The sequence below is a fragment of the Amblyomma americanum genome, chromosome 7 (assembly GCF_052857255.1).
Source record: "Amblyomma americanum isolate KBUSLIRL-KWMA chromosome 7, ASM5285725v1, whole genome shotgun sequence".
NCBI classification, from domain to species: domain Eukaryota; kingdom Metazoa; phylum Arthropoda; class Arachnida; order Ixodida; family Ixodidae; genus Amblyomma; species Amblyomma americanum.
Window position 1 is genome coordinate 97,661,227 of NC_135503.1, and position 26,366 is coordinate 97,687,592.

Below are 26,366 nucleotides of genomic sequence, written 5' to 3' on the forward strand. Positions count from 1 at the left end.
CTTAAGGCTGCTTTAAAGTCATTGTAGTTGAGGCAAAATATCAGGATTTGACAGCGACAGCTGTTAAACCTGCGTTTTCCGGTTACGAGTCGTCGTCAGTGGCTGCGTCGTAGGAAGAAGGGATGCAAGAAAGAAATGGGGAGGGAGAGAGCGAGAACAGGTGCGGCGCGTCGCGCTGATTGCCCGAAACACACTCGTCTTTTGGTGGGACAAGCGCAGCGAGCTGTTATCATTTGTGGCCTTTTAACCTTGGCCGAGTTCGTGTCCGTGCGTCAAGACTAATCTACACCCCATACACCGGATACTTGCTTTCTGCACCCGAATGCTCCATCACTTTTTCAAAAGGCGTTCACTGGAGTGAGAATGCGAGATGGTCGTTGATCGATTACTAACTTTCTGCACCGCGAAACTGAAGGGTCTTCACTGAGGGAACAAATACCCATGAGCGCTGACCAGGAACAAGGTACAGCTGCTGTCAAAAATACACGGCATAGAGGTTTTCTTTGTAGGGTTAACAGCCTCGTCTTCTTTGCACCGCCACCGTTCAAAATCACTCCACGTTGAGAGGTGCTCTTGCCTTCATCTATGCCAAGTTCAGGACTTCCAGGGCTGCTGCAAGGCGCACCTGTACACGAACGAGCTAGAAGCAAACCTTTTGGTCTGTATGTTCCAAAGGCTTATTGAATGCAGAGTCAGGCATCAGTTGCAGTGGCATGATTGAAAGAATGTTACTGCGTTACAACTGAGACAATGACTAACCACGTAAGGAAGAAAGAACATGTCCTTTGTCTCTGTTGCAGCGCCTTAATGTTCTTTCAATCATGAGCTAGTACCAACTCGCCCAACTTGCTTCTTTAATTAAAGGATTCGAAGTGCAAGAGATGAAATGCACCATAGGTCAGGGTGGGGAGCAGTTGGTGATGATGCATGGCTGAAGTGCTACAGCGCAAAACGAAATGAACGACGCAGAAAGAACGGCGAAACACAGCTACATGGTGTTTCTGGTGCTTTTATTTTCTCTGTGTCGCCTTTCAATTTTATGCAGTCCAACGTTATGCAGTAAAGAGCTTTGCATTGGCAGCATAAACGCGACATCCCACAGCCCCACTTACTCTGCTAAAAACTCCGACCAGCATCATCATTTTGCACCGAACCAGCTATCGCTGATATTTGTATTGCCACTAGAGTAAACGCATGGGAATTTAACGCGATAGCGTTAAGTAGCTGGTGTCGCAGAAATTTTGGCGTCGTTGACCGTTAGCAAAAAAAAAACCAAGAAAAATTCTCAGAGAAGCAACCCAGGGGGCAGGTGGGCCCATAGGTAGAGTAACCTTGTCGCGTCATCATAACCAGCCCACTGGATTGTGAGCAACAGCGCACCGTGGCAGGTGGCAGTTAGTGATGGGTCGCTAGAGGCTGCTCGGGATGAGCAACCTGGGTCGCACAGGTCCCACCGGTGGCAGCACTTGCCATCGCAGGGCAGTGGCGCATCGCTAAACCGCATGCACCTCAGCGCCAGGAGTGGTACGAGGACTCCGAGCGATCTATTAATGTAAAGAAAAGGATGACCATTTCTACGTATGAGGGCATTAACCCATTAAGCTACCGCCTTATACCTTTAAGACGGAGCTTAAGTGTTCCCTCCAATTTTGTTGTTAACCATTCTCGACGTAAGTTCGCGACGAAATCTCCGCAATTTCCAACAAGCATGCTTAACTTGAGCTACATTTGATGCCGGTTTAATTCACTTGGATTAGTATGCGAACTGCGTTGATAGATTTTTGTGTCGGGGATGTACGTGAGACATCACCTGTACTTTGGGATGACAGAGCTTCTTAAAGAGCCCCAGGCTGACTAAGTTAATCCGGAGACCTTCAGTACAGCATCCCTCGTACGCCATGTGTTGCTCTAAGACGTTAAGTTCAGCAAAGACATACAACACTTATTCATTGGTTCTCCTAGACTTATAACACTTAATGCCGAACAAAATCCGCACAAGCCCACGAGGTGCTTTCCATCGAAACCTAATTAGTGTTTTCTTAAGCGTGACGTGGCTTGCCAGCACTTCATCGACACCGACAGTTTCGCAGCCCTGTTACTTTGCCGACCAATGTATTTTATGTGACCGAGAGAAAGTTTTTATGGCTTCAAAGTGACCTGCTTCGGGTTATTACCACGACAGAGCAAGAGTTCAGGCGTAAGAACCAGGGACACAAGTTAAAAAGTTGCGATAGGTAAAAATGAAAGCCCTATGCAGGGCACGCGCTTATTATCTGAAGGCGTACGTGATAAACTTAGTGGATTGGAGGTTGAGCATCACTCATTGGAGATATGCGAACTTGAAGTCGTCTTGAGAGCGTTAACGTTGGTAACAAACGCAAGACAACTTGCAAATGTGTCTGGGGTCTCGCTTTCACATGAAATCCACACGTGTTGCATCCGGGTGGGAAATATAATATATTTGTAATTATGTGAGCTGCCCCAATCAGTGCCATTGCAAAGTTTTCATGTGGGTGCTTTTACAGTGCTACAACTGCGCCTGTCTGCTGGCAACGTCCAGGGGCTGGGGTCTGGAAAAAATGGGCCTGCACAAGACAGAAGGTAAGCCTTGTTCCTGGCTCTCGGCAAGCAAATAGATTAAATTGTTGCTTCATGTCATACAATAACATGCGTGAGAGGCTCAGTCACGCAAGATCATTGCAATAATAAATGTACAGCGTGGTAACTTGTAACTGCGGCACGTGTATTACGTCTAGCACAGTTATGTGTAAGGTAAGTGTGTAACACCATTGCTGCATGCACCATTTGTCATCATCAGAGGCTTTCATATTGCTGTAACCCACACGCAGCGTCTATGCCTGGCGGCACTAAGAGGCCAGTTATGAACTCTCAATTACTTTAGCACTTCAGTGCCGGGAATGAATGGACTGATAACATTTTACACACTTTTTGTTGGTTTAATTTTCATTGGGAAAATGTGTGCAGCAAGCCCTCAGCTTACACGAAAGCTCTGCTTCAAACCACTTTTTCTTGAGTCGCTATAAATCGTTATTGCATGTTGCTTTTGCGGTGGTCTGTATATTTTCAGACTATGTCAGTGTCCGAAGCATGCTCACAGCGTCTGAATTAGCTGCATAAGTACTAACAAAAGCCACCTCCTAAGGACCAAACCTAATTGTACTGTAGAAAGAAATTTCGATTTCCATTTGTGATGAGAGTTATTTTTCATATTTACAAATGGAAATTCGATGAACCAGATAAAAACATGGTACTAGTCTGAAACAAATACATTTGTGCGTCGCTAAGAAGCACAGATGTATGCACAAGCGAGAGCAAATGTATCCCTACTGCCTGAGTTCACACAAATAGCACGGCTGTTCGATCATAAGGGCGGGAAGATCCGGATTTTGTTATCGCTACCCGAAATGGCTTTCATAACGAGGAGAGGTACACCATTCTTTTGACATATGTGCAAACAAATCGTTTTGCTGGAGGAAAAAAAAAGACCTAGGAATTTGCGCATTTAAGAAATGAATTTCGCGGCGTCACGTACCTGTATTCGTGGCTGAAGTCTCGTAAATTGCCGTGACTCGCGACGGCAGCGGCCGAGTGGTGAGAGGAATATTTCCAGGCTTTCGCCACGACAACATGGTGCTGGAACAGGCCTCCAGTTTCATCTATTTTCTTTCACTTTGTTAGCGAGCTACTGCCCTGTATTTGGCTAAACTAAAGCTTGGGCTCGGAGCACTCATTGCTCTCTCTCTATTTTTTCAGAGGAACATGCTATCAAGACTGTCTTCAACTTCGTGCTCTTCACAAATGCGGCCAGTGACCTCATCCTGATGTGGAACCTTTACTTGGTGGGAGTTTTTGTTCCTTTCCATAAAAAAAAATATTTTGCTCTAGCAGGGCGCGAAAAACGTCTGTGCACGCTTCGTGAGCGCCTTTTGTGTGAGGAGCCCTTTTCTTCCCAGCACATAAGAAATGCGATGGAGCACGTTATTACTCCTCTTCGAATGTGATGTCCGAATAAGAAATGGCGATAGATTTGGCTAAGTCCTCATGCTAATGTTTTTATCTCAACTTTCAGAAGGAGTACGCAAACGCTGATTCTGAAGATCACGTAAGGACAAGTGAAATGGCTCCTCAGGGGCTTATTAGAAACAGACGGAGCGCCTAACAATGCAATATGCTTTAAAATTGTTATGTAAGCTTCAGTACTGTTATACGTTCTATTGGAACATAATTTTAATTTTAAAAATTAACAATTATAAACATTACTTTAACATTCAATGAAAACACTACGTTTATGCTATATTTAGACGTTATTGTAATGTAATTATTAACAGATAATGCGATGTTGTAACATTAACATCACTTTAGCGTGAAATCTAAACACTATTATACCGATGTGTTAGGAATTTTATTATATTGTTTAGATGATAGCTATAAAAAATTTCCTGCATTGCATCCCAGAACTTTTCTCACTGTTCTTAGAGTAATGTTTTTCAACTAGCAGCTCCTTGTCATAATTGCCTTAGATTGTGCCTGCCATTGATTACGTGCACAGCTTCGTTGTCTTGCAAAAAACTAGGATAATAAGTCGCTCCCCACTATCATGGGACATCCTTTAATAATATCAATATTAGCTTGCCTGTACCCGTTTGGAGGTGTGTGTATTGCACGTTTTGGTTGAAGTGTACCATAGAACTCGAGCGTCACGCTCGCTGTTGGTCCTTGCATAGCGATAAGTTAATTTTAGAGAAAGCTGCATTTTTGTTTGTTGAATGTGTAAATAAGGTACGGTCAAGGCCATTCCAACGCTTATTTGTAACATTTTGGGAGCGTTAGAAAAAAGGACATAAAGAATAACTTTTGACCAAAAAAAGGAATATTCTTTAAAATTTTAATATGCTGCCAGGAATGCATAATTTCAAGTTGAAGAAACAAATACGTAATCTTATCCGTAAAAGTGACATGGGCATAGAAATGAACCGAAGCGAATTGCACAATATTTCCTTTTGCCATGCTGGAATATATACGCTTATTCATAATGGTGCTTGCTTTGGGACATGCTAGACATGTCTAATACACTGCCAGCGTTAGACTTAGGGGAATACTTTCTGTCAGGTATCACTTTGAAACAGGCACGGTTCTTCAGTATACCACAACGGAGTTGTCCAGTAACATCTGCCGTGGGAAGGTACACAGCTGGAGGCCTATCATTGTCAGATATGTTGAAAACCAGCAACCAGAGACAGAAGCAGAAGAAAGCCATACCTCCACCCGGATTACCATGGGCGGCCACTGGAGAGGAGGAGGTTAAGGTGATGAACGTACTGTAGAGCTTCAGGACAGGGGAAAGGACAAGCTCCAAATTGCCATACTGAGCGGGACAGCTTGGACAGGAGTTGTTAAAGCTGTAATGATGAAGATGTTCAACTTGATTGCACGGATGGTGCATTCTTGTGCTGTCGTGAGGGCAGCGTGGAGTGGCGAGATTGTCATTTCGTAGCGTTTTTCAGACGTCGTATAAGTGTGCCTCGCCTGCCATTATATGCGGTGAAATCCTGAGAATGACCCAGCTGTTAACCTCCTGGTCAAGCTTATGAACCATAACAAGCTGATAGACAGTAATAACTACATAAAACTTTACCACACAGCATAGCGAAGGAAGTAATATGACCCTGCATACCGGAGCAGCACGAGGTTGTGATAAACGCTGCTTAGCGGGCGGCTTTATAAATTTCGATAACCTTTATTCTTCAGCGTTAAACGAAGCCTCATTACACGGTTTGTCCTGGGCTTCATTAGAACCGTTGCGAAGCCACTGTGGTTGGGGTCGGAGCGCTGACCTCATGGTCGCGAGCATAAAGTAACTAACCCTAAGCGGGAAATTTGAAATGGGGAAAGTGCGCGGCCGACATGCTGCCTCTAGACAGTGTCGCAATTTTATGTCCTTATTTAGGTTTACTGCCTTGATCCTCTGACTTCCACACGTCCGCCTTTGAATTGTGGTATTATTTTGTGCTGGGTTGTCTTTAACAGTGAGGACTGCTTTCACAGAACTTCATCGGGATATTGAAGGTGTTCATTGCCTGGAACGCTGTCACCATCTTCCTGTCCTGGACCGCTGCGTGCATGCAAGTCTTCCATAGATATGCAGAGGTTGGTAGCAGCATTGGTGCTCCAGGAACTGAGTGCACAAAAGACGTGTTGCAATTAAGAATCTCTCCCAACCAGAGACAAAGTTTCGAACCCAGCGCAATTCAAAATGCTCGGCAGAGTTAACCACAGATGATTTACTCCACTGTTTATCATTTTGTTACAAAAATATACCTGCGATGCAGGCTTATTGGTTATTGAGGTCGGAAATTTAGTTTGGTCGAGCTGTAGCCTTAAATGTAGAGAATAATTTATATTTTGTGGTTTTAGAGTTACGCAAACGGTGACAGCGTGTCATAGGATGTATTTTTTTCCCAGCCTTGTTTCTAAGAAGTGAGGTTGTGGTAGTCCAGAATCGCTTTACCTACAGCCATCGCCATCAATTCTATCATTTGATTGCTATCCGCTACAATAAGTTTTCGTTCACCTTTGCAAGTTTTCGTTTTCTTTACATACCAGTTAGCGCGTATTTACGAGATTTTGACTAAAAACGATTGGTACTACATTTGAAAAGCCTGAAAGCGGCGCTTAGTAAATCCATACCTTTTGTGTGGTATACCGCCTGAAATCTTCTAGTGGGGTCTATCTTCGCTGTAACTTTACTGAGGCTGAACCGAATGATCACGGCGTCTATATACACTTATGAATTTACATCACACCTGCATGCACAAAATGAGTTTACGACGTTTTCTTTTACGAAGTAATTTCGCTAATTTATCAGCCGCATGTAATGATTCCTTCACCATCTGCGTTCTGTTCATTACTTTTTCGCCCGCTCTACTGAACATTGCTTCAGTGAGATATTTTCGAGTGCACAGTGCGAAACATTTTTTGCTCTTGACACGCCATCTGTACAGTGACATTTTCGTGCAGCAGTCGCCAATGCAAAAGGGGGCATTTGTTCACGTATTTTCGCAGGTGCGCAGCAGCGGCGACGATTCGACCAGCAGCACAGACTCCACTCGTACCACAAGCGAATTCCCTACCTACTTAGCTGAGAGGCCAAACCCACAGGTGAGAAGCTTACAAGAATAACAAAAGTTTGTATTCAGAGAGTCGACATTCTATGTCTTGGCTGTCAGCAATTAACGTGCTCCAATTCAATGGTCTGCGTCGTTGCAGGCGCGGTGTTTCTGGAGTGTGCTCCTGATCATCACCCTGGTAGCCGGAGTGAGGGTAAGCTCCTCAGCACAAATTTTATGTGCACCGAATTGTGTTCGAAACTTATAGTCTCCGCCTGATTCAAAGGCCCCGATTGCATCACTAAGCACCCTTATCTTGATGACCTGTAATGCAATAACTGTATCGCATGTCTTTCGGAACTTCGGGTTTTATGAGTTAAAAGGCATGAATTCTCAGTGCTGTTCCCCCATAAGAATAACGTGCAGCCAGCGCCGATTACCAATCACGGACTGCATTAACGCGGGATGAGTTGAAAGAGCTCAAAGCTTGTCTGGTGGTGCTAAAAGCAGCAAAAAATGTTGGATTCTTCTTGCGCTTGCGAGCCACCAATGCCACGTTGCTAGGCGTAAGGCGGTTATCCACAACGTCATGTAAATTATTTTATGCCTGGGAGGCCCCATTTGAAGGATGTTTCTCACTGCATTCTCCAGTTCCACCAGAGTTTAGTTCACTGTGTAGCATCTGGCAGATTCATCATAAACCTTGAAGGCCTACTGGCTTCAGTATTTGCAGTGTACAGTACCGTAATCTAAATTGGTTCACCTGTCGGAAAAGCTTTGGATAAAGTCGTGTTCAAACCACAGCTGGAATGTCTTATTCACACCTACCCAGCTCTGGAAAAAAGCATTTTTGAGCGCGAAACCGTTTATTAACGCAATTTTATCATGTTATGTAAGATTTCACTTTAACAGTCAATATACCGGCAGATCACCCGATGGCAGTCTTACTTTTTTTATGTTAACATTTTTGCTATGCTCAAAAGCGCTCCCGATTGGCTTTCTATGGCAGTCTTAACTGTTCGATAAGGTCGATGGAAGAACTTTAAAAGAAAGATTTTGCTAGCTATCGGAAGAAAGGACTGTTACCTTCAATATATCCATAACAGTATCTTACAATTTTCCAATTTTAAAAATTTTTGTCCGAGAAAGTTGGACTTGTGTACAGATTTTGTCAAAACCAAGAAGGCCATGAGGTCTGCATCTAATCCATGTAGTGGCGCTCTTGCAGCACTTGAGGAAGCCCTGACTTTTGGAGGCCTATAGGAACGAGAGCTGCTCTCGCTTTAAAAAGATTTGGAACACTGACGATACACAACGGACCACACACACATCATTGCCCAGAAAAAAACACGTGCGTGTATAGTTTTGATAATGGCTATATGTACTCCTCAATTCAAAGGCAGTCCTTAGCATCTGTCATAATACGATTCCTCTAACTCTACGCCAAAGCACGCTAGTGCTTTTGGCAACCCCAGATTCAGTCGTTATAGAGATATGATCGTACGGGGGATGGTGTCAGTTTGGACATACAGACAGAAATTGCATGAACACCTGAAGCAAAGAGGTTTCCACTCCCACCGCTAGAGCATCAGAGCAGAAACACATTTCACAGTTATTGCATAGCGCAATTTGGGATCGTCTACTTTGCTCTGGTTCTCTAGGGAGCTATCTGCGCATGCGTTTGTGGCCACGAAGGGCAAGCATATGTAAATGCACTGGAGCTGGAGGGTCCCAGCGTAAGCAGTCTGCAATAGCGAAACGCGGCTCGCGCTATGATAAAGCTGCCTTTTGAAGCGCAAGTCTTGTGCCGCGTCTTTCTTGGCTTTTTAAGCACTGTGGTCTTCTGTACTACCATTAGGTTGCAGGCTCGTGAAGCGCCAGCCACGCGGCTGCCTTTTAGCAGAAGACGTGCAGTATTAGATGTACGCCTTGTCAATTCGAACGGCGCAGGTGTTTGTTCTCATCTGGTTCTTCCTGGGCTACCTTTACGCGCTAGAAGACGAAGCGTGGGCTTCTATACCGATGTCACCGGAGGCGTCCACGTACTCGGTTGCGGACCCGCGCTACCCGTGGCGCTGGTTCATCTTCAAGAAACGAGCGGCTGGAACCAGCAGGTCCCGGTCCCGCCAGGCGCCCAGCGAGGGCGGTCAGAGCCGACGAGGGGGCGCCGATACGCGCTCTCTCCTGAGCACCTGCGTCGGATGGTTGACGCCGGTCTCCAGGCTGTCCGTTATTGCGACGCCCCTCGGTACGCACCGTCCTTGGCGGAGGACACAGAAAAGCGATCCACTTTCCTCATCGTCCTTTGATGCAAACGTGTCGGCTGGTTTCGACGTGACAGCAGTCGCCTTTGCGTAATCCTCCGTCATGGCTACCGTTGCGTCTCAACGCATACTTCAGGCAGCTTGTCAGTGCTACGAAGACGAAGTCATTTACCTTGGAAAAGTATATCTACTTACAGTTGTCATTGCCGAATAAGTGTTTTGCTGCAACTTAACAGAGCTTATCAATGTTCGACGCAGTTCGAGTGAGTAGACCATTGTAAAATGAAAATTGGTCTTTGGGGAAAGGAAATGGCGCAGTATCTGTCATATATCGGCGGACACCTGAACCGCCCCGTAAGGGAAGGGATAAAGGAGGAAGTGAAAGAAGAAAGGAAGAGGTGCCGTAGTGGAGGGCTCCATAATAATTTCGACCACCTGGGGATCTTTAACGTGCATTGACATCGCACAGCACACGGGCGCCTATGTGTTTCGCCTCTAGTAAAACTGTTTTACTGCTGTGCTTAGTGTCTGGAGACCTACCAGTTGCATGCCTACCTTCTTATCTTGTGAGAAGTCGCGTGAAGTTGAGAATCTAACCTTCTCGGCGCTCATGGCAGAAAACGACACCAACCCGAGGCGCCAGGGCAATGCTCACGCCAGGTCCCGAAGCCGCAAGGGTCGCAGGGTCAGTTTGTCCACCATCGACGCGATGGCCTCACCAACGACTCTGCACGACCCCACCGAGCTGGGAAGTGCAGATGTCACCGGGCACACGGACGCGCACACGCAGGTATGGTATCCCCATGTGGTCGTTGAGTTCTCTTTAAGTTCGGAAGGAATTTGCAGACCTCTTGGGACAGATTATCTCCCACTTCTGTGTCACAACCTTGCGGCAGCACTTTCACGTCTGGGGTTCATGGCAAGACTTTTGCATCTGTGCCGGAGGGCTGACCTTGACAAAATCATTGATGTCCAAATTCACCTAGACAAAAGTATTGATTACGTTTGCGGTAAATTCCGCAAGTCGCGAAAACTCTGCGAGCACAACCCGCCGCAGTGGACCAATGGTTAGGGCGCTCGGCTACTGATCCGGAATACCCGGGTTCGAACTAGACCACGGCGACAGCGTTTCGATGGAGGCGAAATGCAAAGGCACCCGTGTGCTGTGCGATGGCAGTGCACGTCAAAGATACCCAGGTAATAGAAATTATTCCGGAGCCCTGCACTATGGCACCTCTTTTTTCTTTTCTTCTTTCACTCCCTCCTTTATCCCTTCCCTTACGGCGTAGTTCAGGTGTCCGCCGAGATGTGAGACAGATACTGCACCATTTTCGTTCGCCAAAAACCAATTTTCAATCTTCAACAAGCGTAAACGTCGCCTGTTTCTTTTAATTCGTTGTTCCTTTCAGCCCCTGCTTAATTCCTTTCTTCATGGTACGGTCGAGGTGTGCACGACTGGTACAGTCTAACAGAATTTGAAGGGAATCCCTTCAGGCTTAACTTATCCTGATCAAACTTCTCTAAAACAGCTTAGTTTCACAAGAAGGCTGCCACAAATAGATGTGCACGCTTAAGATTGCTCTCTCCTGCACCGGCATGTTTGCTGCGGGCAGAGTTACCGCCACGCCAGGAGAAGTTTGTCCGTTTTTACCGGAACGAACGAGATAACCTTCAAATCGCGCTGGACTATACCTTCTCTTTCCTCATAACAACTTAACTCGCACTCTGATACGCACAAGACGTGCGATAGACATTTTGAAGTGTTCGTGGCGTCGTACGAACCAAAGTTCCATCCTACGTTCTGTACATTCGTGCTTATGTATGTATGTATGTACGTATGTATGTATGTATGTATGTATGTATGTATGTATGTATGTATGTATGTATGTATGTATGTATGTATGTATGTATGTATGTATGTATGTATGTATGTATGTATGTATGTATGTATGTATGTATGTATGTATGTATGTATGTATGTATGTATGTATGTATGTATGTATGTATGTATGTATGTATGTATGTATGTATGTATGTATGTATGTATGTATGTATGTATGTATGTATGTATGTATGTATGTATGTATGTATGTATGTATGTATGTATGTATGTATGTATGTATGTGTGTGGATATGTATGTATGTATGTATGTTTATGTTTCACGGGGTTTTGACTTTCCAAAGCTACTCAGGCTTTGAGGGACGCCGTAGTGAAGGGCTCCAGAAATTTCGACCATCTGGGGGTTAAAACGACCGAAAACTGGGTAAGTTTGTGGGGATTCATACTTGAGTCGCGCGAAAAACGAGGACATAGCGAGCGAGAAGACACGACATGGGCGCAGGTTCTCTAGCGTGCACCGACATCGCACAGTACGCGGTCCTCTAGGATTTCGCCTCCATCGAAATTCGACCGCCGCGGCCGGGATCGAACCCGCGTCTTTCGGGGCAGCAGCTGAACGCCATAACCACTTGGCCATTGCGGCGGCCAAGAGCCGGTGCGGGTTGCATGACGAGCTGACTGGTCGGAAACGCCAACGGCCTGGAGCGTGCTGGCTCTTCTACGTACGTCAAGGGGGAGGCTATCGGAGGCGTGTGGTGAAGATGCGGGGCCTCGGCGTAGGTCATTTGATTAATGTAAGGATCTTGGAGAACCGGAAGGGCTTCAGCCAAGTGGTCTCGGATAATTTGCTGCAATGGCACCACCAGAGGAGACGCCGCGTCGTGAGGCAGGTGCAGCATAGCTGACGCACTACTTCGCGAACGAACTGTTTGACTTTGCTAAGCAGTGGCGACGGCCCGGAGCCATACCTGAGGGCATCAAACGGCTTTGGCTGCGATAGGGCACATCGTGTGAGAGGGCGTCTCATGCTCTCACACGGTGGGGTGGTCCGCGTATTCTACGTGTGCGTGCTTAAAAGTTCGAGGGATGAACTCCGAGGCGGCACTTGGGACAGGACATTTTATACATGACAGCGCTAACAAGGACCTAACCGATGAAACATACAAAGCAGAGGTCAAACGCTAATGACGAAGGAATCCTAATACACGCACACACGGAATAAAGGAATGGCTGTCAGTCTACCATAACGCGAACTTTCGACCGAAGGCGTCGGGGTCCCGATGTTACGCAGTGCTGGAGAGACGCTACTCGGCGAAGCGGTGCTATGCGCCCTGCGTTTCGATGGTGAAGCTACCTTGAGCTGTAGAGAGAGTTCGGTTGTGAAGATTGTGAGAGAGGTAGTGGCGGATAGGAAGAGGTGGCGGATGTCCAGTGCCACGTTACTTGAATCTCGGCGTCGGTGGTCTGTTGCCTTCGTGCCGCAGACGACAGGGCCAAACCGGCAGCGTCGGCGTTCCTAGTGCTTGCATCCAGGGCCCTCGTTCCGTATATGAGGAAAGCGTTGTGGCCCGCAGAACCGGAGCGGAAGCCGGTTGGGCCCATGCCTGGACGGGAGGCCACTGGAACCGACAGTGCCGCCTACCGACAGCCACGCAGCATCGAAGACGGCTGGAAAGTTGTGCCTCCGGTTCACGTCAGCGCTTCTCCTTTTAAACCACCTGCTTCTTCCTTCTCTTCATATGGCTACTTGCTTTCAAATTCCAAAATATTCTTCACTATCTTCAGTGACTTGATCTTCGGTGCTGATCTTTTTTTGTGTTTCCTATTTACTATGCGCCTTTGTCATGACACATGAAGAGGTCGTAGTAGCTCTGGCATTCACTGATCATGTCGACGAAGGTGGTTGGATTCTTCGCCACGAGCATCTGGAACGCGTCCTTGTCAGTGATCTTTAGAATTGGTCAGCCTTGGTGCGCTCGGGCATGGCAGCATCCACACGCTTGCAGTGGTCCACAACGTATTCGATGTAAATGGGGAAATTTTCGCCATGCAGATGCGCCCGGCCATGCTGACGTTGCTCAGCGCCCAGCTTGCGTACCGCTATCTGGCCGAAGACATCGGCGAAGCTCGTCTTGAAGGCCGACCACGTGGTGATGTCGGCTTCGTGGTTTCGGAGCCAATGATTTGCAATGTCCGTAAGATAGAAAGTGATGTTGTTCAATTTAAGGCCGTCATCCTACTTGTTATAGGTGCTCAGCCGCTCGTAGGAGGCCACGTCCTCGACGTCGCGGTCTCCGGTACAGCTGAATACAGTGGGTTTTACTGGCGCAGAGCTCCAGCGCAGAGAACGATCGGCGCCGGGGTGGAAGAACTGGAGCAGGTTTCCTTGAGCATAGCTGGAGTCCAGAGGATACGGCTTCGAAGCTACAGTTTGGCGGCGAACAGCAACCTTCACTAATTGAAATTTGAAAGGTACACATGTCAAACTGCGGACGTTAGTCACACGAATCTAAACTGCGGGCAACACAGACAGTCAGTCGAAACATGGCAGCATCCTCGCGTAGCACGACCGGTCTTCGTCCTTTTCATCTTCATCTTCCTGTCATGGTTCGTCATGGTTTGCTTGACCGTCTTCTGACCATGGAGGATATGGGCCTTTACCCCATCATCCAAACACTGAGGCTCCCTTAGGGCCCCGACAACTCGCGCGTCTGTGCCTTTCTGCCTGCGACGCGCGCTCCTCCTTTTTTCTCCTCTCTTCCCTTCTATACCTTGACCTCTTTTCTACTGGCGCATGTGGGCACTGCACGCTTAAAAAAATATGCGATGCCTTTATTAATGCCTAGGTGAGTTCTGCAGTGCGAACGGAAAAGTACCGTTAATTGCGGGCCGGTGGGTTCGCCAAAATCTCAGACAAGCAAAAACCACGAAAAAAGACGCAGTATAACACTCGCAGAAATCTCCCCTAGTCAGATACAACTAAAGAACGAAGCAGGAAATGCCGCCCAAAAGAGGCCCTTCAGCGAATGAAGTCGACCGGCGGTCAAGAAGTTTTTAATCCCCTTGAAAATGGTAAAAAACCCGATTTAAGGGATTAACTATAATGCCAAACCAAACGGTTCGCGCCATTGGTTGGAGAGCCACTTTTGAGGGCCTTCACCGCTTCGTTCTTGAGTTGTATACTATTACAGTACAAAGGCGGCTACAATGATTAAGCTATATTAGGAGCTACACCTGCCAAAAAAGAATACTTCCTTCCGTGACAAAGCTATGAAGGTAGAATCGTTCCCAAGCGGAGCTGTCTTCTTTGCCTCAAATATCTTCCCAGGAATAAAATGTATAGGAAAGACTGGAGCGTCAAGGAAAACGCGAAAGAATGACACGGACTTGAAGGAGTGCAACAGTCATCAACAAGGCCTGTAAAAAGTTCTACTTGAAATGCGTTGGATGTTATTTTTTCTTGTTTTTTTGTGGCTGCGGCCTTCCAGGATTTACGTTTTGCGCAGAAGGCAAGAGCATTTTTATTTGGTTATCTTGGCGTTCCGTCCGTGTTCTTCGTGGCTTACCGTATGAAAATGAACTAGCGAATGCTCTGGCTGGCAGTTTGCATGTTTTGCCAACTATCTGGATACTTTGAAGCAATTATGCAGAAAAAGCACATGTTTCATGTACTAGCTTTACGATCCCTTCACAGGCCGGCGCTGCCCTGCATGTGACACCCAACCTGCGACGAGTGTCTTACATCTGGGCCCAAACGTCGGACTCGCGCTCTTCGGACCCCGGCGGCCTCTCCCAGCGGCCCCCTTCGCTGTCCAGCTTCGAGGCGATGCAGGTCGCCCTGCTGTCGGGCAGAGCCCCTCGACATGATCTGAGGCACTTCGCGGACGCCACGCATTACGAAGCAGAAGCCGTCGCCTTCTCTGATATTAATATTCTGCCGCCGGCACCGCGAGGAGACCCACAGAACAGTAAGCAACGCTGGGTCCGAAGGCGTCAATCAATCAATCAATCAATCAATCAATCAATCAATCAATCAATCAATCAATCAATCAATCAATCAATCAATCAATCAATCAATCAATCAATCAATCAATCAACCAATCAATCAATCAATCAATCAATCAATCGATCGATCGATCAATCAATCAATCAATCAATCAATCAATCTGTTGGTCAGTCTGTCTGTCGGTCAGTCAGTCAGCAGGTAGTCGGTCGGTCGGACGGTTGGTCCGTCGGTGCACCAATGGGAGCTACTGCTTCGCTCTGGGGTAGTAGACATAGGTTGTCTGAACGGGTTCTAAATGTCGCAAAGAACTACTGGCCAGTTATAAGCGAATCACGCAGGTGTACGCCGCAACAATTTTTCACCTAGGAGAAAAAGAGTGCCACGAAGTGCCAGCTATATTACGATGCGTGCTGAAAGTATAAGGCATCGAGACTGGCATGATCCACTTTCAAGTGTTCCGGACAGCGGAACTAGCTACGCAGAGTGACCAGAGACCCAGCGTGGTCTGAGAAAGAAATTGATTCGGGTCTAGATGCCAACAGCAGATGTCCCTCATGCAACAAAAGGCACGCGACTGCAGCACTGTAGAAAATCGTTGCATGCCTGGGCACGAAAACGCCCGCCTCAGCTACGATGAGAGCTTTTACGTGATTGTTGCACTTGATGCTAAAAGAAAATACTAGCAAAACACTCGTCAAAACGCACCTCTACTTGTTCTTCGTTCTTTCTTTTGTCTCTCTATTAACGCAATAGCGTTAAAGGCCCCGCCTACCAGGAAATCCGGTGTGGGCGTTGTGGGCGTTGCGAGCGAACAATCGCTGCCATGGCAATGGCTGCTGGGTGGTCCCCAGAGAGCAACCCCAGGAGCCAGGTGGGCCACCTAGGTCGTGACCTTGCGGAGTCATCAAAACCGGCCCACCGTGGCAGGTGGCCGTTAAATGAGTGATGGTCACGAGAGGTAGCTCGGGAAGAGCAACCAGCGTCTCACAAGCCAAACCGGTGGTAGCACCTGTCATCGCAGTGCAGTGGCGTACTGCTTAACTGCTGCACCACATGGGCGCTATGAGGGCTTCCAGGGATCTATGCATGTTAAGCAGGGAACAAGTTTCTGCATATATAAGAATTAACCCGTTACGCTATCGCGTAATACCCTTAAGGCGGAGCTTAAGTGTTCCCTCCACTTTTTATGCAATATCCTACGCTCCTAGATTTACTTTCTATTTGTCTCTGCGTGAGGGAGGATATTCCTCACTCGTTAAGCTAACGTGATCGAAAGCGCTCGCTGGCTGCAGCTTTGGCGGAGCGTTATTCTTGTTTCGGAATAGTAGTCTTGAGAGTGTTATCAATTTATTTCAATCAGGTACAACGGCGTTTAGATAAACTCTTTTTGCAGACAGACACACCGCTCTTCTATAATGTACACTCCCCGACAGTCGTCAGCACCCAAGTCATGACGCGAGGTTCGTTGTAAGAATTCTGTAGGAATTTCATCTTTCAAAAACGCAATTTCGTGGTCTACTTGCAGTTGCGTTCCACCGAATGACATGTTCCTATAGGAGCCAAATCCCCCAAGTGATTTTTCTCCACATTTATGACGGGGCTAAGCGGTGGCGCATTTTGAACAGTGGTGGGCTTCATTTCTCGCAAGTGCTACAAAATAACTTGGCTGGTAGGTTGTTTCAGGTTTAATATGCCGAAGCGGCCCACGAGAAATTAAAGGCGCTGCAAAGGAGGGCTTCGAAATAATTTTGAGCTCTGTAAGTACTTCAACCCTTTATCCACCCACCCCGAGCTGTACTCGTCGTAATAGATTGTACCAATGTCGCTAAAGACGAGCCACACTCGTCCGGCCCTGTGTTGCGGTGCTTACATTGCCATAGACAAGTTCCGGCCGGCAATTGCGTAGCTTGCGATTTTCAACTCTATAGGGCGGTAGTTGTCGATGAAAAAAAAGGAAGGTTTCGTGCCGTGAGCGTGTGTTTGAATCCTGAAAACAGCCAGTTCATAATGTCGTCACACAAGAATAATGCTGGCGGCGGCGATGTTCCGAGAAAAAGAGCTCCTTCTTTGAGCACTCCTGACACTTTCGTTGCTGACGATCTAGAATTTGTTTTCGATATTCGCGACCCGGAGGCATCTTCAGATGACGAGAGCAAAGGCGACCGCGACGAAGAGGACACGCTGTGTACAGGCACGTTAGCTACCAATGTTGAAACTATGTTTGTGTTAGGACGAAGCAACGTCTATGCAATCTGCAGTGTGTTACAGCGTATTGGATCAATAAATACGGCGCATTTCTTTACGTTGCAACCCATTACACTGGCATGCACTGAGGGATAGACGTCCTCGAGAGCAGCGTTTTCTTTTTAAACCTTTAGTTTTCATTCTAACCAGAAACAAATGAAGTAATAAGTATAGTTTCAGAATCAAAATTGCATTGAAAAAATTAAGACGATATTAAAAAATGTGGCAATTTTGGTATATTTGACGGGAATTTATTTTGCGGTTAAAGGGTTAATGGACACTAATACCACGCAGCACGAGGACGTTTCTACATTTCGTCGCCTTTGAAACGCGTCCATATCTGTAGCGATTCGATCGCAAAGCATAAGGTCCAGCAGCCGAATGCCACAGGCAGTGACCGAAGAGCAGGTAACTATTCAGGGCGATCGCGCTGTCAGATTTGGTGTGCGTGTGTCCATGTGCACCGCGAAGTATCTGCTTTGGACAGACCACAAGAACAATTTCGTATATAGGCGCATAGCACAGCACCAAAGCCATGACACCAGATCCTTCAGTTCGCAGCGGTGTAAACTGATCTGTCCAATTGGATATGCTTCTTGAAACTCGTGGATGCGATGTGGTAAGAACACTCAGGTCTCCTAATTACATGTGATCTCGTTCTCACTGCAGCGGAGGCAAGCCCGACGCGATCAGGGCTAGCGTCACGCGAAGAGTCAGAGGGAGCCGCCGCCTTCGCTTCGCCGAGAGCTATCGTTCCCTCAGACGGCTTTGATGAGACCTGCGCCTCAGACGAGTCGACTGAGTGGGTCGTGCTGAAACTCTCCCGTTCGAAACCAAAGAAATCATCGGCATCACACAATGGGAGCCCGAGGAACAATCCGTCGCGTAAACGAGTCCTGGTACGACGGCTATCGTTTGCTGAAGGGCCAGACCTCGTTGCCGAGTCCGATAGAGTTATCGTCGAAGGCGACACTCCGCAGGCCATGACTCCATCAAGTGCACACAAGCGAAATGAGGCCACGACCGCAGAGACGAAGCCAGGTCTCCAGTCTCCAGCCAACCGCTTCCTTCAGGAGCTATCAACTCAGGACGCACCGAGCCCAGAAGACCGGGAACAAAAAGAAAGCGGCCAAGATGCAGCATTGGCTGACGGTGATGAGGTTCCTGGGGAGTCTGACGTCTTTTTTTGCGGGACAACGGAGCGCGAGCTCTGCCATCCACCCGCACAGCAGTCTCCAGCAGACCACGGCCGTCTCCGGCCCTCCGACATCGTACTCCTTCCGGGCCTGGCCGTCGGGTGCCTTCACCATAACATCGCCGAAAGATTATTCGTAAACTGAGACTCGCTATCATAACCTAACCACATAATTTTAATAATTTTCCTTTGTTTAATTATCGTCCAATATTCCAGCATGTAAACTAAGCACGTTTTGCTTTTTATAGGCATGATATTTGTAGCGCTTTTTTTCCTACAGTTGGCTCCATAATATTTTATTATTCAGTGCTTAACCTAACAATCCGCGGATTTCTTTAAAACTGTTTTTGCGTGCAGTAGAAGCAAGCTCTTTTTACTTTGGTGCAGTAACGCACTTGACGGTGCGACGGCAATACCATTGTCCTTATTAGAACCTGGTATTGAACAGTGTGGAAACAAAAGTGTCAACTTTTACGGCTTGTGCAAGCCAGTTCTAGATTGTTTGCAAATACCACATTTTAAAAGGAGCCGGCAAAGCAGAAAGTGTACGAATTGATTTGAGGCAGATCGCCGTGGGAGCAACGCCGTTTTACGTTGATGGACTTATGAATTGAATATGTTGTACAGTGTTCTGAGCTGCTTAGGGATTGCAGGCTGTAACATGCACAAACTTCCTCGCATGATAGTGTTTTCCGGAGTGCTCGCCTTCGCGTAAACCCGGACAGTGGTCAACAACGCCTTTTCACCGCTAGAAAAGATTTCATGACGCCTCAAGAATAGTCTATTGCATATGACATCTCTGATGTAAGTAAAATACTTGCTTTTACGGTGCACACGCCTTGTGACTTTTCGCGCCGGAACCGCAGGCTGTGATATTTCGTTTCGGCGGTTCCTTCACAGGTTGTACGTATTATACTGCTGGTTTAGGAAAGAAATGCCTCGTTGGAGTTTTGGTTGTCCTCTTAACCTTCACCTAGCGCTCCGAAACTGGGTTAACCCTGCTATGTCAAGTGCATCATGTAGGAAACAGATATTGGGTGTCAGTTTATATAGTGGGTAAACTACAATAAACAAGCATCGCCTAAATGCCAATTCTTTATTAAACTCTCGAAGTAAAGTCTTACAAGAGCTGTCACAGAAGCATTAGGTATGCTGCAAACTGATTTGTGCCGTACCTATCGCTCGCAGTTAACATTTCAACGAGCATACTTCTGAATAAACATCGCCTGATAGCTAGCCTATCCGGTGACTCAAAATAAAAGTAATAAGCGCCGGGAAGTAGCGAACTTGTCTAATTCGTTAACATCTTTAGGCAAGTATGTATCGCTCTCATAACCTGGTGCACTGAGCAAATCAGTAGCATAAAGTACGATTTGTCAACAGCTTAATGTTACCGGTACTCATCTATGGGGCAGAAACGTGGAGGCTAACGAAAAGGGCTCAGCTTAAGGACGATGCAGTGAGCTATGGAAAGAAAAATGATAGGTATAACGTGAGCCCGGAAGCGTGCACAGTGGATGAATGAGCAAACGCGGGTTAAAGACGCCTTAGGCGAAATCAAGAGGAAGAAATGGGTATGGGTAGGGCACGTAAAGTGAAAGCAAGATAACCGCTGGCCCTTGAGGGTAAAGGAGTGGATGCCAAGTGACTGCAACCGCAGTAGAGGGAGGAAGAAAGCTAGGTGGGTGGATGAGATTAAAAAGTTTGCGGGGACACACCGGCCCCAGCAGGCAAGGGCAGGGTTAATTGGAGAGACATGGAAGAGGCCTTTGCCCTGCAGTGGGCGTGGTCAGGCGGATGAAATGACATTCTCGCCGCACGCCTGTCGTGGTGGCTGGAATCCAATGATTGTTACCTAGATTCCCAAATTGGTTTCTGCCCACAGACTGGAACAGAGGACGGCCTTGCTACTTTAGCTGCTGACGTGCTTGACCACTCTCCGCAGAGTCACCTTGTACGAACCGTGATCGCTACAGACATAACAAAGGCATATGATAACATCCTTCACTCTGCCATTATTGTCTCCCTTCAAACTTTTGGTCTCCCTCACCGGTTCCTCCTCTCCATTCACGCCTTTTCAGCAAATCGAACCATCAGTGTGCGTATCCACGGAAAGCCCTTTGGTAACTTCACTTCCGATAGAGGAGTGCCGCAGGGCTCTGTTCTTGTCCCCGCATTGTTTATTGTGGCTTTAATTCCTCTTGTTCGAGCCCTAGAGACCATCCCTACTATCCGTGTGCTTGTGTAGGCCGATGATATAACCCTGTGGTGCAGTCATCCGGATGCGTCTATCCATCAGTCGGTCCTCCAGCACGCGTTGGATGAACTGACATCTCGCCTCCCACCTCTGGGTCTGACACTCTCTCCTATTAAATCATGTGTCATTCGCATTGGAAATAAAGCCGGCTTACGGAAAGCTTCCCCTTTAAATATTACGATACCTAATTTTCGGATTCCTCAGGTAGGAACTTCGTATTCTTGGTCTTCTCAACACATTTGGGACTGGCACCCCTTGGATGACAGCAACCCGTAAATCGGCTCACGCTACTCTAGGTCTGATTCGTCGCATAGCTGTGCGCCGTGGTGGCGCACGTGCTCATACGGCCAGCCAGCTTGTGCGCTCTATCCTTCAGCCACGGATAATATACCAGGCACAATTTCAACGTCTCACCCGCAGACAGTGGGACTCCCTTGAAGCTATCAATCATGAGGCTATGCGCACCATAACATATCTGCCTCGTTTAGCACTCATACCTGTGCTACAGGAGTTCGCTCAACTTAATAAACTCAGAGAACTCATCGACCAACGGGTGGCAAACAGAGCTCGAAAACAGTCTCTCCAAATTCATTGTTTAAAAACACTTCCTCCGTGATCATATTGCCAGCTCGCAAGACAATCGCCACACTATTTCCCCGTCGGTATCAGCCGTGTACCTGCCTGAAGGGTGCATATTATACACGTATGCATCTCATTCTGCAGAGAGGGGAGTTACTGCTGTGTATAGTCCATCTCATCCGCATCTCAACTCTCGCGCGACGTATACCGCGGATACGCGCACTCCCCTGGCATTGGAACTTCAATTCATTTATAATGCCAATGCTTCCCTTCCGCTCGTTCCAACATTCAATACAGTTCATATTTACACCGATTACCGTGCCGCCCTTAAATAGCTTAAGGCTGTTCGACGCACATTCCAGATTTCACAATCAATTCATGTGCTCGGCGCAAAGTATCCATGTCCTGTGCGCATACACTGGATTCGCGGCCATGCCCAGGATCCACATAACATTCAAGCGGATGCTATGACTCATCTTCATACGTTAGACGATCCGCCACCTTCCCCTCTTCCCCCAGATCCGTTCCTGTCCCATGTTTCCGATTCCGAAGTTCTGCGCCAGCGAACACGCACTCTAATTCCTCCGTGTTCGCACCCTCTCTCCCGTAGTCTTACACGGCAGGAGGAGATATCCGTGCGCCGGATTCGGGCAGGGGCGGCTCTGACACCATCTGTCCGTCATCGGTGGCGTGCCAAAGATCTGCTAGCACCTGACAGGTGCCCTCACTACAGCGCTGCACCGGACTTTTGTCATGTGCGGCACTTGTTGTGGGCGTGCCAGCGACGGCTGCTATTAGAAAACGGCTCCTCAGGCAGGCGGGTCTGCAGTGGAACCGCGAACGTAACTATGTGCAGTGGACTATGAACGATCGTTTCATCATCAACCTCTGCGACTACCTCAGCGCAACGGGTCTTCACTCCTTCTTTTAACTTTCAATCTCCCACATTCCTTCCCCTTTTCAACTTATGCCTCATGGCACACTTTTGGAATAAAAAAAATGTCTTTAAAAATAAAAAAAAACACTCCGCATTTCGGATCAGCACATAGAATTTGAGATCAAAGCTCAATAAGGAGAACTAAAAAACAGAAGAGACCTGCACATGTGTTCGTTGCTGTCATCCTCTGCTTTGTATTAGCCTTTTAAGCTGTAAAAATTTGCTGGAATCGCAGGAATCGAAATACTTTTATGTGGCAGTGTCCACTGCCCTAGCGCTATTTAATAATCTATCATCAGAAGCCAGCTGAACAATAATCAGCAAGAGAAAAAAAACTGTCATCCTGAATCTCCAAAAGGAGAAGTAGAAAATAAGGTGAAAAATTGCAAATCACTCAATGGGGCGGAATTTCAAGCTACTTATGAAGCGGCATTAAACTGGCCCTGGGTTCATAAATTCGCCGCTCTAATTTATTTTGAAAGCCGACGTGATAATACAGCAGGCTTGCGGGTTTTCATTGTTTTATTTTTAAAGTTATTTCTGCTAATGGCGCAAATACAGCCAGTGACAAGACCTACACGTACCGGAGCTCTGTAGATGCTTCAAAGTTGAAATGTGCTGCACGCAATTAACACTGGTTTAAAAGTGCTTGTAAGGAATAAATTGAAAAGCAAGCTGTAAATATCGCAGTGTAGGTACAGGAACTGCAATCATAGCTTGATTGCAAATGGTCATAAAAACGAGAGCCAGAGCATTCAGGAACGCCGCCAGGTGGTCGGTCGGCGTGCTGCGCATAGCAGGCCTGCGCATAGCATAACAGGCCTGAATGTCGTGCTGGGTTGGATTTTCGAAATTCGGCCGACGTTATGTCAGTGACGTAGGCCCAGCGTCGGTTGCATGGGCGGCCCGGTCGAGTCTGGTCGGCTCTATAGAGGTCGTGCCAACGTTCTGCCAAACGCCTTTTGCTCGGGTAGCTGCGCCTTCACCCCGCATAGCAGCGCTGCTGCCGTAGCTCCCCGCAGGAAGAAGCAGAGAAAGCCCAACCGTCCCTCACAGTACCCTCACACACGCGAGCGTGTGCCGCCCATAGAGGTATCCATACTAGTCTTGCACACGTTACAAAAATAACCGATTACAATTACAATTACTCCATCTCAAATCTAACTGATTGCAGTGATGAACTACACTCCCCAGAAGTGTAACTAAACAATAACAGAAATACAGTCGATTACAATTTTGTTATTTGCCTTCCAACTTTTATTGCCAGAAAACAAAGTTACTCAAACTACAATGAGCTACTGCGTCTTTCTTGATATTTTCCTTGCACGTTGTTAATTTTCACTAGGAGTCGTTTTTCGAAGTTGCAGTCGCTAATTTCCATCGTGAACTGGTCAGCAGCTACACTGACCCCTCTCTCATTGTATGCGATGGAGGGAGGGGCGCTATTATAACGTATGAACATATTGCGCATCAGCTCGTATTTGCGCGCAGCAGCCAGCTGCCAGGGCTCGAGTGCGCGGTAGCTTGTTCCACAACAAAGAGCGACCTGCTGATGAGAAGAGGCTCTAGCGTGCCGGGCTCATTTCTTTTCACTAGTTTTTTTAATTTTCTTCACGGCCCCTGACGCTACTCACGCTGGAGAAGGCCCCTCACGCCGCCTTGATGCTGCGTTCTATCGCTCCTTTGCGCTAGTGTTTACACGTTTTAATGTGGGCTGCTGTTAATGTGCTCAGAACTTGTGAGGGAGCTTGCACTGTTCTTAAAGAAAGTTTATTTTATTTACAGATACTGCAGGCCCTTCTCGGGCCCATGCAGGAGTGGTTACAAGGAGGGAATATAAAACAAAGGGAATACGTAAAGTACAAGGGTACAAAAATAACATTTCATCGCTATAGTGGCACAGGGTACTAATGACGTCAAAGCCAGGAGAAGAAACTAGCGGGTTGAAAAGGAAACACATGTAATTGCAAAGAAAATACAAATGGAAATTGGGCGACATAGGTTCATCACGGTGGTACTGACAGTGATTCAACTCTGTTAACATGCTCTATGAATGATTCGATCGAGTTGCAGTTTACAGCAGCCGGTGGTAGTTTATTCCAGCAAAAAATAGCCGATGGGAATAAAGAATATTTATGAGCATTAATGTGGCTTATGGGTTGATGAAGTGCTTTTTCATGGTTATTTCTTGAAGAGTGACGGAATGGTTCCTGGAGGTATGTTTCTCTTGAGATGTTCAAATGACCGTAATAAAGTAAGTACAGAAATTTAAGCCTTGATGTTATTCTGCGCTGTGCTAAGGTGTGAAGATCTGCTTTGTGAAGTAGGTTAGATACGCTAGAATGTCTAGAAAAATTTGAGTATATGAAGCGTACTGCTAGGTTTTGAATACGTTCCAGCTTGCCTATCAAATATTTTTGGTGTGGGCTCCAAATAAGATCCGCGTATTCTAAGGTCGGTCTTACGAGTGTTTTATACGCATTAAGTTTCACGTTAGGAGGTGCGTTGCGTAATCTTCTTCTAAGGAAATACAGCTTACCTTGGGCCTTATGACATATGTTTTTAATGTGCTGTAACGTCGAACGCGATATTTTTTCATAAACGCCGATGCAGTAATGCGAATTTCTTTTCTTTTCTGTGGGAGCTGTTAAGCACCCGTTCCTGGGTTTGACATCGTCGTAATTGTAGCACTATTATCGCCGTAGTCGTCGGCATAAATGGCGGGTTCACCGCCATGAGAACCATCCGGATGGTGGTTACCGTGCAAGCACCAAGGAATGACGTGAGCGGAAAAATGCGTAACCGGTGGGTGAGGACCACAGGAATAATCCAGAGGGTGATTAACGAGGAAGGGGGAGGGTATCGGGAGAGGTGAGGAATCCACAACCGTAGGATGGTCTCCCTGAAAGGAGGAGGGTATGGCGTGAGCGTAAGAAGTCACAATCGGTTGGGCGTTTCCACGTAAACCACCCTGAGCGTAGTTACTCTGGAATGACGGGGAGAGTTACCATGGAAGGAGGCTTTATGGCGAGAGCGTGGAACGCGTAACCGGAGTGTGGTTACCACGCCAACAGCCCGGAAGGTGGTTTCTGTGGAAGGAGGAGGACGTGGAGAGAGCGTAGGAAGACGTAACAAGAAGGAGGTTGCCCCGGGAACCTTTCGGAAAGTGGTACTGCGGAAGGAAGACGGTGCGCCGAGAAGGAAGGAATCTTCAACCGGAGAATGGTTACTCCGGAAGGAGGAGGCATGGCGAGAGCGCTGGAAGCCGTAACCGAAGGATGGTCACTACGGGAACCATTCAGTAAGTGGTTACCATGGAAAGAGGACGGTGGGGCGAGAGAGAAAACATCTCCAAGTGGAGAATGGTAACCCTGGGAGGGGGATGCTATGGCCAGGGCATAAAAAGGCGCAACCGGTCGGTGGTCGGCAGAGAAACCAACTGCAGTGTAGTCAACCAGGAAGGACGGCGAGGGTTACCCTGGAGGGAGAAGGGTATGACGAGAGCGTGGGAAGGCGCAACCAGAGTGTGATACGACGGTAACCGTTCGGAACATCGTTACCGTGGAAGAAGGAGGGTATGAGAGAGCGTGGGAAGGCGCGACCAGAGAGTGGTTAGAGCGGTATCCATCCGGAACGTGGTTAACTTGAAATGATGAGGGTTTTGCGAGTGCGAAGGAATGTAGTTCGGTCCAAATGCGGCAGCTGCTGCGTAACCCGCCGCCCGAGGAGAGGATCATTGGCAGCGCTGCACATATAGAGTGGCTCACTGGAGCAGATCTAGGCAACAAACTAGTATGTGTGGAAAACTAAAAAGAGCGCCCTAGAACTTTACAGATGTGAGGTCGCTCTGGTATTTTGTTCCATGACATATCGTTAAGTATGAATACGTTAACAGCGGTCGCTGAATCTCGTGTTAA

At 47.3% G+C, this 26,366-nt stretch overlaps 1 protein-coding gene across 1 annotated transcript in view; it reads left to right on the forward strand.

Annotated features, from left to right (window-relative positions):
* The first annotated feature begins 9,149 nt into the window (after positions 1-9,149).
* Positions 9,150-26,366, forward strand: part of LOC144097965 (uncharacterized) — a 42,230-nt gene continuing 25,013 nt past the window's right edge. Inside the window, exons 1-5 of the mRNA XM_077630555.1 lie at positions 9,150-9,375; positions 10,009-10,181; positions 14,926-15,199; positions 17,342-17,428; positions 18,406-18,778. Of these exons, the coding sequence (XP_077486681.1) occupies positions 9,150-9,375; positions 10,009-10,181; positions 14,926-15,199; positions 17,342-17,428; positions 18,406-18,778 (1,133 nt within the window). The remainder of the gene's footprint in view (positions 9,376-10,008; positions 10,182-14,925; positions 15,200-17,341; positions 17,429-18,405; positions 18,779-26,366) is intronic.